The following is a 15,508-nucleotide window of genomic DNA, read 5'->3' as shown; positions in this document are numbered from 1 at the left end:
ACATGTCCTCAAAGACAAGGTTGGGGACGGAGGTGTGGGACACTTCTGGGGGCGTCTCATGGGAAAAAGTGTCCGGTGTAGTTAAAACCTCCACACTCTGGATTCTAAGCATCAGGCGGCTTTGTTTTTTATGTAATCCACATCAATTTCTTTGGCCTTGTGCACACCAGGAGATCCCTGCTCCAACCAACCACCTGAACTTTTTGACCAATACTGATGAGTCCCGAAATGGTCAGCTCATTCTAGCGCGGCTCTAGTCACCTGGCCCGTTAAGTCTTGATTTCACCGTGGAAAATGTTGTTAGTGGAGGTGCTCTGTCATCCAGGTCATGGTGAATTCTTGTCAAAATCTTCTTGTCGTGGCCAATGGAGGCTTCTTCAGTTCTTATCCGAAGAGTTCTGAACTGAAAAAACCTCTAGGATGAGGGCTGAAACATTTACAAGTGAAGAAATACAAGTCCAGCTGCCACGACAAGAAGATTTTGACAAGAATGTTGTTTCACCAAGCGGAGGAAGCTTCGGAGTGACACCGGGCTCACAGTCACAGACTAAAAGCTGAAAGTCAGAATTTTTTTTTACGATTTTTACGAAAGTGGCAGCGCTCCCACCATCTCGATGGTTAAGCACACTTTTCCGAGACTCGGGTGTCTTACAACGTCAAACATGTTTGACATGATCGCAAGTCTTCAAGAGTTTACGTTGACGTAACACAATCAACAACCAATGGATGAGCTCCGTCAAAACCAGAAACAGGAGACAGCGGTATGGATGAATGGGAACAGCGAAGAACATCCAGATCAGTGTGGAGCGTCCAGAAAGAGGAGGGACGGGGGAGATATTGACTGAACAGTCCAGCTTGGACCATGTCGACTCTCCAACATATCACCACCTAGCAGAAAAGGAGAAGGGATGGAGTGAAATAGCTGAGGCTCTGCAGATACCCAGGGGAAACATTATATCACCGATGGAATCTAGTAGCTGTAAATAATGACCCTGGAAGATTCACAGTCTTTGTAAAATCTCATTCGGAGTTTAAAAACTCTACAAACTGGTCTTCAGATGTGGGCAGGCTTGAGATGAGTCAGTCTTCTGATGTACGGGTAGCGTTAGTTGCAGAAATCGTGTTTATTCCAAAGCTTTTATCCAAAATGTTTCATATTCACAAAGGGTCAAGGGAATGTTTTTAACTTGTATCTTTAGCATCTTTGTACTAAACTTGAACTTAGATGAATAAATCTGTTGGTCCGTTATCCAGAAAATGTGAACCAAGAGGGATTTGTGTGTTTCCAAAAACAAATTAAAAATCAATCAAAGAAGTCATTGTGTGGAATCATTTAGAAATAGAGTTGAAAACATGAAAAACACTGAAAAAAATTACCAAAATGTATTTTGAAATGTTATTGTGAATAAATTAATTATAATCAATGAAGTATTAATATTATCAATGAATACTGAGCTGAATTATGAATACCAGTGCATGTTAAAACTGCCTATCACATGTAAAATATGCAGTACATATGCATATATGAGGGAAGGCGAAATAACCTTAAGCTTCGGCCTCCACCTTTTCAGTCAAGGTAAACTTGATTTTGGATTATTTTTAATATGACTTACAGTCTTTTCTTTCTTGTTTACTTATATCTAAATCCTATTAGTGTATATTGTCATTTATTCACATATGTATTTGATTCTGCAATTTGAAAATATTGCAATTGACTGGCGATCAGTCCAGGCTGTACCCTGCCTCTCGCCCAGTGACAGCTGGGATAGGCTCCAGCATCCCCCATGAGTGCAGGATAAGCGAAAGAAGATAGATAAATGGATGGATGGAAAATCAAATTTGATTAAATTAAATTAGATTAAATTAAATTAAATCAAAAAAAGATATATATGCAATGTTTTTATGGGTAGCATGGAGGTGCAGTGGTCAATTCACATCAAGAAGGTCTCTAGTTGGATTCAGACTGTGTGGAGCTTGCATGTTCTTCTCGTGACTGCTTGGCCTTCAGGTTCTCTGAAGGTTCTCAATAATTGGAGACCCAAACTTGGACACCTGGATGTGTAAATGAGAGGGTGAATGTTTGTTTGTTTGTTTCTATGTGAAGCACTTCAGTCACCTGGCGAGCAGTCCTGTCATCCCACCACCCTGTAGACTGGATAAGTAGTAGAGATTCTGAATGAATAAATGAATGTTTTTCATGCCCAAATTCTGTTTTTTGAATAAATCGCCATGTGCACGGACAGGCCAAAATAAATAAATAAATCAAAAGTAGGTGAGCTGTCTGTCACTGATAAGCAAAGTACACCATTTATATTATGACTCATGTCTCTCTACTTCTGCGGGAACCAATGATTAATTAACAATAATCGCATTATGTGAAGTCTGTGATATACGATGTCAGGAATACCGGATGCGAAATCAAAAGTGATGCATGGAGGAGTATCATTCACACAGCCAGCCGGATGTCTCGCTCCTACAATTAAACATTGCGTTTCAGCGTGCAGGATTAATGCAAGTTTGCTAGAAACTCTCACACGCTTATCGAGGAGAGTGAAGGTTTTTTCCTTTGCATTTTACTGGAGGGGCCTGTGAGCGTGACGCTTTACACGGCCGATACGTTTAAACCGGGAGATCCACTTTTGTGAACATCCCCAGGTTGCAAACAGCATAAGAGATAGTAGGAGATACATGGCCAAAAGTATTGGCTCACCCATCCAAATAATCGGTATCAGGCGTTCCGATCCCTTTCATAGCCACAGGTGTATAAAATCAAGCACCTAGGCGTGCAGGCTGTTTTTACAAACATTTTTGAAAGAATGGGTTGCTCTGAGGAGCTCATTGAATTCCAGTGCGGAACCGTGATAGGATGCAACGTGTGCAACAAATCCAGTCGTGAAATTTCCTTGCTTCTAAATATTCCACTGTCAACTGTCAGCTGAGCCTGTATAAGACATTATAAGAACATGGAATTGTTTGGAAACGACAGCAACACAGTCACAAATTGGTCAGCTGCATAAACTGATGGAGCAGGGTCAGCGGATGCTGAGGCGCACAGTGTGAAGAGGTCGCCAACTTTCTGCAAAGTCAATCGCTACAGACCTCCAAACTTCATGTGACCTTCAGATTAGCTCAAGAACAGTGCGCAGAGAGCTTCATAGAATGGGTTTCCATGGCCGAGCAACTGCATCCACAAGCCGTACTTCACCAAGTGCAATGCAGCGCGTCAGATGCAGTGGTGTAAAGCTGGAGTGACAAATCGCGCTTCTCCATCTTGCAGTCTGATGGACAAGTCTGAGTTTGGGGGTTGCCAGGAGAACGCTACTTGTTGTACGACTGCATTGTGCCAAGTGTGAAGTTTGGTAGAGGGGGGATAATCATGTGGGGTTGTTTTTCAGGAGCTGGTCTTGGCTCCTCAGTTCCAATGAAAGGAACTCAAAAAGCTTCAGCATACCAAGACAATTTTGCACAATCCCATGCTCCCAACTATGTGGTAACAGTTTGGAACTGGCCCCTTCCTTTTCAACATGACTGTGCACAAAGCAAGCTCCGTAAAGACATGGATGACATGGTCTGGTGTGAGACTGGCCTGCAAAGAGTCCTGACCTCAACACCATAGAACACCTTTGGGATGAATCAGAGCGGAGACTGAGACAGGCCTTCTCGTCCAGCATCACAAATGCACTTCTGGAAGAATGGTCAAAAATAGTCATAAGCACACTCCTGAACCTTGTGGACAGCCTTCCTAGAAGAGTTAAAACTGTTCTAGCTGCAAAGGGTAGACCCACATCATATTGAACCCTATGGATTAGGAATGGGATCACTGAGGTTCATATACGAGTCAAGGCAGGTGAGCCAATACTTTTGGCCATGTAGTGTATCTTATATGCAGTGACATGCAGTCAGGGGAGGCAGGAGAGGCTGTGCCTCACTTGTTTAACTTGGAAAGAAAAAAAATGTTAAATAAATAAAATAATTCAATTTTTATCAGTGATTTGTGCTATAAAGGTATTTTTCATTTAACTTCACCAGTTTTACATTTTTTTTGATGCAGAATCGCTAGATTTTCACATTTACTGTTCAAATACTGAGAAGAGACGTGTGGTGAGGCGGCATACTGTTGAGCCTCAACATAGATTGCTGGCATGCTCTGCACTAAGAACGTATTGCTGTCTCTCTATGTTGCTATTAAAATGTTCAAACACTTTTGCTGTATGAACTACATTTCCACTGTATCTTGTTTTTTTTGTCAACAACTATTTGCTTCTTACTAGTTTCTTGTGCTGAGCGATCATAAAACAGCTGCAAAGAGACACTAAGTAAGGCACACAGTTCTCCTGCCTCACAATAGGCGTGCTTCACCAGCCATGAACCTCACCGAACGTCACTGCTTACATGCAATACTCCAACGGCAAAACAAAAGACTTCCTCGAAAGTTCTGATACAGCATTTAAAATTGAGTTCATAATACATCACTCATTCATTCATCCATTTTCAGGGTCACATGGAGGTCAGGGGCTAATCCCAGCTGTCACTGGCCAATATGCGGGGTTCACAGTCTTGCTAACCACTGCGCCCCCAGATTAGAAACCATGTGGAGCAAAATAAAATACAGGTGGTCCTCACTTAACGATATATTTGGTTACGGCGGGCTTTAGGACAAAATAAAAATACACGCGGAATGCACTGGCTGCAGAGCCGTGAGTACATACGTATTGTACGTGCTCATAATTGGCCTATATTCATGTAAATATAAACATTAAAGAAACAGAAAAGGTAAAATAGTTTAGTACACATAGCCTATACTGTGTGTATGCAAATACTGTACGGTAGAAATGCAAGTGTTTCGCTTAACGACAGACCCCTTGGAACGTAACCCTGTTGTTTAGTGCGGACCACCTGTGAGTCATCTAAGACTGTATCTGGAAGGTAATCACCTGTGAGTCCTCCCATGGCACATTTGCTTCCCGGCTCCTCGGCTCCTGTCAGGACTCAGGAAGCAAAAGTTTTCCTACCCTCCACATCACAGGATGTCAGCCGCCCGGCATTTTGCCAACATCACAAGAGCATGAGTTGCATAAAGGACCCCCAGGTCAGACCCTCCTCTGCGAGAGGCGTCTGAAGTACCGCTGTGCAGGACAGAATCTTGCTGGTTTTTTTTTTTGTGTCTAACCTTTTCATTTTTTAACGGTCAGTGATGTAACTCCCTGGCGACTTTCCCTTTGCACGTGATGAAATGTTCACTTCTTAATCTCTCCTGCAGGTAACCTCGGCTCCAAGCTGGTGGAGTACAAAGAGGAGATGTACATCACCTCTGACTGCGGGAAGACATGGAGACAGGTACATCGCCTCCTGCCTCGCCTCCTCACGCCAAAGCCTCCTCATTGTTCTCCCTGTCTTGTCCGATGAGTCAAAAAATTTGTTTTTTGTTGTTTTGTTTTTTTTCTCAAGGTTTTTGAAGAGGAACATCACATCCTGTACCTGGACCACGGTGGCGTCATTGTTGCGATAAAAGACACCTCCATTCCGCTTAAGATTCTCAAGTAAGACCACACGTGTTGCCGTGATGATCTCAATCGGTGTACAATACCCTTGTAAAGGGGAGCGATGATCGCACAGCTCCAATATTCTTCATGACAGTCAGCGAGTCATCAGGTATCAATAATCCTTCATTAGTCTTCCATACCGTAAAGTGTGATTCACGCAATTCCTCTCAGTTTCACTGAGGTAGGGAACCGTGGCTGTTACGAGTCAGTTTACAGCCCATTCCGGTCCAGGTAATGAAGCAGGCTGGATTCTTTCTATCTACCGTGCAGAGATTACCTCATGTTATAAGTGGTAGCATTAGCTCCTATCAGACAAAGCACTTCTCAGAGCACAGCACTAAAAACCGTCCGGCTCAATTTGTGTTCCAACAACCAGCCTCCTGGCTTAGTTTATCATTCAAACTAGCAGTGAGGGACAATGGTAGGCGAGCATTTGCTACATGCACATTAAGCACCACAATTAAAAACAAACCACAGAAGAAGAAGAAGAGAGAGACGACAGGGAAACCATAGAGGTAGAAGCTGCCGCAGCATTCATGGAATAATAACCACAGACTATCAGATAGTTGGAATGGATTTATCTTCTCCCTGCAATGTGAAGAACTCCGTTAGCCATTAGCTAACGCCGCACTCATTTTGACCCAAATGTCAATGGTCCTCTACGAAACCTGTGAAACCCCTATGCAGGGTAGCAGGCCAGAAAAGCCGGAAACTTGCCGTTTTGACAGAAAATGCAAGAAAACAGCTGATCAGTGACCAATAGCTTTTGAATATGGCAAGAAGTATCTGTTGATGGCTCATGAGGTGGAACCCTAAAAACACCCTGCCTCGGAGAAGAAGCAAGAATGGTCCCAGGATCTCACATCAATGGTCCCGGGTTCCTCTGCTGTACGAATGCACCAAGAAACCGCCTAGTTCCTGAAAAGTTTCTGCAAAAAGTTAATTTCGTGCGAAAGACGCTGCATGGATATATACTATATTTCTGCGGGACATACCTGTTACAGTACACTGTCTTTGAGAACAGCATTGTATACTCAGCAACACCACCAATATGCAGTCCATCCCTGTCTGATGGGGTGGCCTTCAAGGTGGGATCTTTTCCAACTTTTTTTTTCGATTTCACACCAATCAGTCGGTCTTCATGTGAGCGGAAAATTCATTCTATCAACGTAAGGAACGGGGAAACAATGACTCGAGGTTTACACTTTCAATTAAAGTGATTTGTGTTTAATGACAAAAGTAATCAGATCACCGTGGCTTTTGCGCCGCAGGTTCCTTCTAAGCGCTTCTGTGATGTTTCAGAATAAATAAATAAGGCAAAAAAAACAAACATTAGCATCCAGCAGAGGTTTCATTACCATTAGACTCCCTTCCATCAGATGATGGGGCCTCATTACCTTAGAGAAGTGTTTTCCAGTCCCCCCCACACACTCACACAGACACACACACACACACACTCCTACCCATAATATTTCAGGTTCTCCTCCCAGCCGCCACGCACAATGTCAAACCCCGCAAGATGGTATCTCGTCGACCTTAATAACAAGGATCAAATGATGAGAAACCACAGATAAGGCAGCACTAAAATACATTTATCGCTGTCGTAAATCAAATGACCTTTCGGACGGACGTCCATGTGTCGCCCAGTAAAAGTGCCTTGATGATGGAGGACGAAGGCAGCCTCTCAAAATAGAAACCTTTTTTTTTTTTTTTTTTTAATTCTTTGCTTTTTTTTTCCACATCAAAAACATTGTGGCCAAAAACCAACCACTCTGTTTCAGTTCTTTTGCGCAACTGATCCACAACACCTCCGCTGCGTGTCTCCGCCGGAGGTCAACGCCATTGTGAAACCGTATGTTCGCTGTTCAAAGGAACAAGTTCCTACATGGCAGGTGGCGTGCAGAGAACGACCCTCGCGATGTCTCATTGGCGCGTCGACCTTCCTCACGGAATAGCCAAACCTCCTCATCCACCTGCCGTAGAAACCACCTCATGGACTGGTCCCTGACTGATTCAAAGATTATCCGTTTCAAAGTTAAATCTTCTTCACGTGTAATAATGCAGCGTAGGTGTCGATATGGCCAGGAAGGGCATTGTGTACATTTACTCATGAACCCGAGGTTTTCCGAGTGGGCGCTGACTGATTGGAGCATTTTTTACCAGTACCAGAATATCCTCCTGTCCAGCCAATCCACTGCTCCATTTAAGCAAATTCTATGTGAATGCTAAGAGCACTGTTGCTCTGGGGTGGCACCACAACCTTTGGAAAATAAAAAATATAAATATAAGTATTCATCGCCTTCTTAGAATAATTCCCTACATATTTTTTTTTCCTAAATCAACTCCTTATTTATATGGCCTGTTTCGAAAAACAAATGAAGGCAAAGAAAATATTTATATAATTAAATATGATAATTATCTAATTCTATTAATTATTCAAAAGTAGTTATTACTCAGGATTCAAATGTAAAGCAACTATTATTATTCCTTCACTTATTTACAAGATTTTGGTTTTGTGGTAAGTGTATGAATATTACATTTCAGATTTTTTCTGGCATTCATTTGCAATTTATTAAGCATGTAAATTGGGTGACATGTTATCTTTTAAATTAAAGATTTCAATTTGATTTCTTCTGTAAGCCTATGTAAATTGCAGACAGTGGGAGGGCATCATAAAAATCTCTCCTGGGGTGCCATGTCGGATCAGGCTGGCTCTGGGGTGACCTTGTAAATATTTTAAGGCTTAATTATATCACACTACAAGCAGTGGGCTTGCAAAGTCGTCAAGTGGTTTGAATGAGGGAAATATGAGGCATAATAAACTGTATATTATACCATGGTTTGCTTCAGCGGTAGCCATTTAATGTATTTACCTCTTTTTAGTTGCAGTTCACTGAGGCCAAGGGGTCGGCAACCTTAAACAATCAAAGAGCCATCTGGACCCACAGAAAAGAAAATACTGGGATCCACAAAACCAAATGAAGATAAAACTGTATATGTTAGTGTTTTTTACCTCTATGCCTCTATTACAAAAAACTATAACAATATCTATAGCATATTTCATTCATGAAATCAATGAACTGCTAAAAGGACAACAAAATTCTGTATTTGCATGCAAGAAATATTTTGAAGTCTAAAAAAAATAATGTTCAATTTCTGTTTGAAGCCTCCTCATATTTATGAAATAAAACTTGCTAAACTTATATTAACCTGAATTAGCCTTAGTTACAAAAGGAGAAAAATGAAAAAAATATATATATATTTGCAAATTAATAGCAACCTTAAATATTTATTTTGCCTGGTTAATGTAATTTTTTTTACTTCAGAACCTTCAGCTGTCCAGTGCTTTTGAGGCACATTGTGAGCAACAAGAAATTAAACATGTTTTGTTTTGATGTTACAAGATCACCATAATCTTCAAATTTAGAATTCCATTTTTACAGTACTAAAATATCATAGCTTTAAACGAAATACTTCTTTTAAAGGCTACAGTGAACAGTAGAAAAGAAAGGGCCACATGTGGCTCCAGAGCCAAGAATTGCTGCCCCGATAGTGATAATGATAATTATGTTTTTTTACAAAATGATAAATCAGGTTCTGTAGAATTGACACATGGCACTATAAATGGTGAACATACTTGACTCAATGCAAAGAGCTTCATAAAAATCTCATGACACGGATGAAAGCTTTAGCTTTAGCCCTTCTCCAACGAAAACCCTTGAGCTTTTATTACCAGGGACTTTTTACCTGTGGCAAAAAATTCCTGGTAATCTTCAAGTTTCAACATCGTCTCATTCTGCGTCCACTTCTTATAGGTTCTCTTCCTTTGCAACGTTTTTAACAGTTAAAACAAAGCATATTGAAATGAAAAAAACGATGTTTGCGAACACACACTGCACACTTAACCTGCGGAGATGCTGTAAGTGTTTTCCACCGATCGGAGTTCTTCAGAACCCCAAAAAATTGCGGGTGATCTGAAAAGTCCTACTCGCAGGCCGGCCGATCACTTCACCAATCTGGGGACGAAGTTTAGCAATCGGGCAAAACGTTTTTGAATACGCTTGCGTTTTGTCAAATGATGGCCATAGAACATAATCACGTCAGACATGCCAGGATACGGTTAAATTCATCACATGTACTTGAGGAAAGAGCAGTTTAATTGAAATCTGATCAAAAGACACTTTATTTATAGTCATCCTTGTTTCATTGGAAGATGTTATGCTGAACCGACAGCACATTTGTTCCCCACACTTCGCACCGAACCCCAGGACTTATTATAATCAGTTTCCCAGCACAATCACCACGGGCATCAATGTAGGCAGCGCCGCACATTCAACTGTGTTCCGAGTTCAAAATGTTACACGCCTCCCGCCGTTTCCCTGCGTAGAGAGAAAAAAAACACAGTTTGTGCTTTTTAATTGATGCTTCGACCTTAGTACACTGCGGCTGCCGTACGTCAACATTCCAGAGGAAGGCTGGTGTCTAACCTTTTAATGCAACAATGAGGTTGCTTTAACACCCTATGCTTTAGCGGCGCTGGGCGAGCCGCAGCAGGAGGGATGTTGCAAGGACAGACAGTCACAGCAGGAAAAGGACTCTTGCGGAGTTTCACACAATAAGCGTTTCATCTTTGCTCGCTCTGGACTCCATGGATAGGTTATAGAAAGAAAAAGCAGGATAAGATATTTGGGGTATTGAAAGGGAAGCTAGGCTTTGGAAGATAGCGTGGACGCAGCGCGCCGGAAACGGGAGTTAAACGGAAAGCAGGTCGTCTCTGTTTGAAAGCTCTCCGTGACCTCAAAATGCTCCTTTAAATGCTTCAAAAAATGTCCCGTTCTAAAAACATGACTTATTCCTTTGGACCGCCGGGTCTTTATTTCAAATATTCTCACCATTGGCCCCATGATACACGCATCAAAGGAATGCAATTTTCACAGCCACTCGACAAGTTTCACATCAAAACTTCCAAGAGTGATATCTAAGTACTTCTCGCAAGGCTCTCTCAAACATGAGGTTTTGTTGGGGGGACTCTGTATTCATATCAGTTAATTATGAAAAGTCGGCAGGCGGAAAATATTAGATACCAGCATAACATGCCAGCTGGACTGGATCGTGCTTTGCACATTTTTGATTTATGATTCTCCCAGCCTACACTAAGTCTTGTTTTACGTTTCTTCAAACTGACGGCAGATTGGAGGAAACGCTCCCGTTGCTCTGCTAAAAGCAGGACCGCATATCCCTGCAATGTTGCGGTACAGCTTATTGAAGGCGGCCATCTGGGTCAGCTAAGCTCAACTACAAATGGAGGGCGGTAGTGAAACAGTTTTGCTGCTGATCTTTAGCTATTCGGAGACGGACGAGAAGCTCCTGGCAGGTTAACATGTGAAGTAAACCGTGGCGTCATCGGCGTAGCGCTTATGTCCTTTCGCGTTCGCTCATGTGGCCGCAGCTTTCCAGATACACAAGAAGATTCCACAACTGACCGGTCGAGGAGCTTTCTGTCAAGAACCTAGTTTCAGCCTGACGATAGGACAGGGTTTTTTGGGCCTGATCCAAGCTCTTTACTGAAAGCTTACCACGTACTTTATTTATTTGTTGGCATTGTGCAGAGGCTGCACTCTATTTTTATAGTTTGCAGAGCGGTGATAGGAGATATTTTGTGATCGTCAAGCCTGTCAGTGCTCCTGAAGATAAATGAATGCATGAGAATGAATGCTTTTAATAGGCTGCGGAGCATCACAATTTTGACACAGAAATAAAGGATCCGTTCATTCTTGCGCATCTACAGCTCTATATGAATAAAAAGATAATCCATGATGCATGGACCCACGCTAAGACAGAGCTAGACTCATTTTGTTCTTCAAGGAGCAGAGTCAATAAAATATAGCTCCAACTCCATTGGCCTCCACTTTTAGCGCTCCAACTGGTAGTTGCAGCACAAAGGGCCACTGACAAGGAAAAGCAGCAGTTTCAATCACTTCAAGACTTACAGTTCTCAAGAACCGTATATTCCACAGTATTCATTAACATTAGACGAGAAACTTTGGCTTTGAATCCTTTATCTCATTGGCATTGCCTTTGGCTGAAACTCTTGATCTGGTTCTTCACATTCGACAAATCTATTCTTTTTTTAATCCGCTATTGATTCTCCACCTTGCACAGTCGTCTGCCATCACTTGAACCTGCGCCATGGATAACCCACCTCCTTCAGCCCTGAAGTAACATTCTGACACCGTGTTGCTCCTGGGCGTCCAGGTGTGCCCTTTAGTTGTGGTTTCCAATGGAGAGCTCTTTGTGGGACACTATTATGGTTCATTTGAAGCAGTCTACACTAGCCACTTGAGCCATCTCTTGATCTCTGATGATGGACATCTGTTTGGTGTTTTCATGCAGACCTTCCCTCTTGTCAGACTAAAAGATCTGAAAGATCCCTCTTGTGCTGTTGTGAAATGCAGCAACTCCCTGAAAAATACTCCAACAGTCAAACCCATGCAGCAACATGGTCTGGACAGTCCTATTGTAGATTCTAAGTTTGGAAAAGGTGGCCTTGGCTTTTCTAATGCCTTTATTGCCACCCTGGTCTAATGTTGCTACCCAGGCAGACATAGTCAGTTATACAAGCTTTTGATGGGCCGTGATCTGTGCTGGCTTCGGAGGGTTGATAAGCATGACAGTCTTGGTGGAACCAATGTTTAGGCCAGTCCTTTTGACAGGTTTCACTGAGGGATTGAACCCAGGTCACTTGCGTACCTGGCCGAAGCTTTACCACAAGACCTCAGGGCACCATCAGATGCCGACGAGATTCAATGCAATATCTTTACTGACTCAAAAAAAAGGTTGCACAGAGCAGCGCAAAATTGTTCTGAACGTACAGTGTGTCCCAAGGGAAAGAAGTCCAAACAACATCAACAATTCATCGGCCAGCAATAATAATAAATAATCCTTTATTTTTAGTAATAATAAAGGAGTACAGAGTCTAAGCAAAGGCATAAGGTCAAAGGCACAAGAGGAAACTGAGGAGGAACTTACAGTCATACATTCTCTGAATAGAAAATCCCAAGACTGAGCAAAGAGAGGCAAAAAAAGAAATAAATAAAAAAACTGAGGGGGCTTATAAAGGGAAACCAAACAAGTAACACGTGGTAGTAATGAGAACTTAACAAGGTCTAATCAACAGAAAATGTGACTCAGCAACAACAGAACAGGTGAAAATGAGAACATCTAGTGGCATACTCCGAAATGGTCTCAACTTATAGAGCGCTTTCACAGCTAGTGGTTTCAAAGCGCTTTGCACTGGATTGCATTCACCCATTCGTACACCTCTAGAAGCTGCCCAAAGACCAACCGAGTAACAGACAGCACATAAATCCGCACTTCCGGACAGCTGTACATACCGTCAACATCGGTGACACAAGAGATCAGAGTTCAGCATTGGATTGTTGCTCTTACAGCAACTCGCCGCTGCCTCCAGAGGAACAAAGTGGGTTTGCGTTACAAGATAGTCTAGTTTTACCTTGAGGAGGGAAACTCAGCTGAAATATATTATAAAAGTATCCCCTTCAGAATTTGCCGTTAGAGCTGAAGACATTGCTGCGAGATTGGCAGCGGAATAATTGGTTCTCCCTATCTGTCTCCGTGCACGTTAATACTCGCAGACGCTGAGTATATTTGGACTGGACCAAAGATGTTCAACGGTACATCAGCGAGAGCAGCTTTTAGACTACTTTGAAAGCATTTGCGTAATGACCGGTTCTACATACCCTAGAATCCCTGACAGCCTTTCACACCTCAAAAACTGTTGAACAACTTTCAAAAAAGTCGTTTGACGTTTCCCGAGACCTTTCATAAAACGCCCCCAGGATTTCAAGCGTGACGGGTTTAGACCCAACTGCAAGAATAACAACGCCGCTTAGTCAGGGTGAGTTTTGAGACTCTACCGAGAGATGGTAGCAGGGGAACAATTTGTGGGGGGGGGAGGGGACTCTTGGAGTCCGGCAAGAAAGCGCAGGGGCTCCGGAAGAGCTTTGGGCGGACAGGTTCGGTTCTGAGAAGCCAAACAAGGCAACCTGTCCACTGGGGTGGGGGGGCAACCAGCAACTAGCGGGACTGGAGCTGAAGCTTTTAAATCAGCACTGATTGCCTGCCGTGGGAGGCAGCTGTGCGTCTAGATGGACCGATTCAGCTGACAATGAAAAAACACAGAAAATCGTGACAAAGCGAGCACTTTACGTGTACTTCAAGCTCTCCGAGACTTCTTTCCGATAACAGGAGCCTTCGGTACACCCGTTCTGTTCCCTTCTAACTGTGCATGTTTACCTGCTAATTATCACGTCGCAGTTCCTGTTAGCAAATCATTACCACCCACAGCCTGTAGTGCGAGCCCTATGCTGCTCGATTAGTCATTGATCACCCTCCATCATGCGTTTACTCAGCACTGCTGCCAAATGTGAATAAAAGTGCAGCAGATGGCCTTGTTTTGCATGTGTCAGATTTTCGCTTTGGATTGAAGGGGATTTAAATGCCAAACACATGAGTTACTCCAAGGAGCTCTAGGGGGAGATTAAAATTCATGCCACTGAAATCATTCATAACTTTGCGATATTAATGTTTGCCTTTGTCGTCTTTTATTTCTATATCCCATTAGCAAACTAATCAGACGACATGCTTTTCGACAAATTAAAACGGAACACTTCTTTATTTGTTTACCCTAGGATCATCACCCCCAGGGGTGTTTTGCAAGTGTCTCAACGAGAGTATTCTTCTTTTTTCTTCTTGACAGGTTCAGCATTGACGAAGGGCAGACCTGGACCATTCACAATTTCACCAGCACCTCCGTGTTCGTCGATGGACTGCTGAGCGAGCCGGGAGACGAGACCCTTGTGATGACGTGAGTGTGATCGCTTTTCGTCCGAGGAAATGATCAGTCGGAGGACTTCTACTCCACCAGTGCGGCGGAGGGTGAAACGCGTAGATGGCCGTATTGTGGACTCAGATCTCCGAGGGAGTGACAGTTTAATGAACGTCCACTCGCAATCCGGTTTTATCAGATACATGATTCACCTTCTTTCATCCAGGACCGTGGCTTCTCCCCCCCCCCCGACCCTTTCGAGTGCCTCCCACAACTGTGATTAACCTTTGAGGACGTCAAACACTCCTTCGTAGTTCAATGCACGGGTTCTCCTCGGGCACTTCAAGTCCCTTTGCCGATTTCTCAAGCTGCCGCCTCTAAAGGTGAAGTGGTGTCGACCTGCCACGCGCTAGATTCCATACAATTCCCTCTTGATCTGTCAGAGCAGGGCACCCAATTTCTAGGCGTTAACAGCAGCTGCTCTCACTCTTTATTTCCTGCAAAGCCTCACTCTCACTCCCTTCACCCCCAGAGGTTTTGATTACTATTGCTGAAGGGATTGACAGGAGGCCTATGTTTGCCCTCTGCCCTCCCTCTCGGCTTTACTTTTCTCTTCGCTGACATTTCGCCGCTGTGCTTTGACGGGCTCGGGCTCCAACAACCTCCGTCGAACTTTTCTCGCCGTCACAGATCAGTAATGGAACTGTGGCATTCAGGAGCAAATATTCACCAAAGTGGCCAGTATCTTCTCTGATCTGCAATACAATCCACAAGAGTGCATATCAGCCCAACCCTCACTCTAAACATTGTTGGAAGTTAAAGTCATTACACTTAAGATCATCTGTTCCTGGTTATGCGGCCGGCAGAGGTTTGTTTTAAACCAGCATTATCGTCCCATCATGGCATACCTCCCATGTCCAAAAGCATATGTTTTTGAGGGGTTTTCTTTGGCAGTGACAAAGATGGATAGAATCAGGAATCAGCAACAGCACATGTTAGATGTTTTGGAGATACAGTCAGACGGAGATGGTTTGGACATAGACATAGGAGGGTCAGTGAATATGTTGGTGGAAGAATGCTGAGGTTGGAGCGGCCTGGCGGGACGCCTGAGGGAAGT

The 15,508-nt window shown here is 43.2% G+C and overlaps 1 protein-coding gene across 5 annotated transcripts in view; it reads left to right on the top strand.

Moving 5' to 3' along the window:
* The window catches only part of sorcs2 (sortilin-related VPS10 domain containing receptor 2), a 381,906-nt gene that overhangs the window by 347,913 nt on the left and 18,485 nt on the right, over nucleotides 1–15,508 (top strand). For all 5 annotated transcript variants that reach the window (XM_086165424.1, XM_086165422.1, XM_086165423.1 and 2 more), the window contains exons 12-14: nucleotides 5,261–5,337; nucleotides 5,449–5,540; nucleotides 14,323–14,430. In XM_086165424.1, coding sequence (XP_086021550.1) covers nucleotides 5,261–5,337; nucleotides 5,449–5,540; nucleotides 14,323–14,430 — 277 coding nt within the window. The remainder of the gene's footprint in view (nucleotides 1–5,260; nucleotides 5,338–5,448; nucleotides 5,541–14,322; nucleotides 14,431–15,508) is intronic.

This window comes from Fistularia commersonii, chromosome 19, assembly GCF_037954325.1.
Source record: "Fistularia commersonii isolate RoL2024-O1a breed Wild chromosome 19, RoL_Fcom_v1.0, whole genome shotgun sequence".
Taxonomy (NCBI): Eukaryota; Metazoa; Chordata; class Actinopteri; order Syngnathiformes; family Fistulariidae; genus Fistularia; species Fistularia commersonii.
Note: the sequence above shows the minus strand (reverse complement) of the source record. Positions and strands in the feature narration are given on the sequence as shown.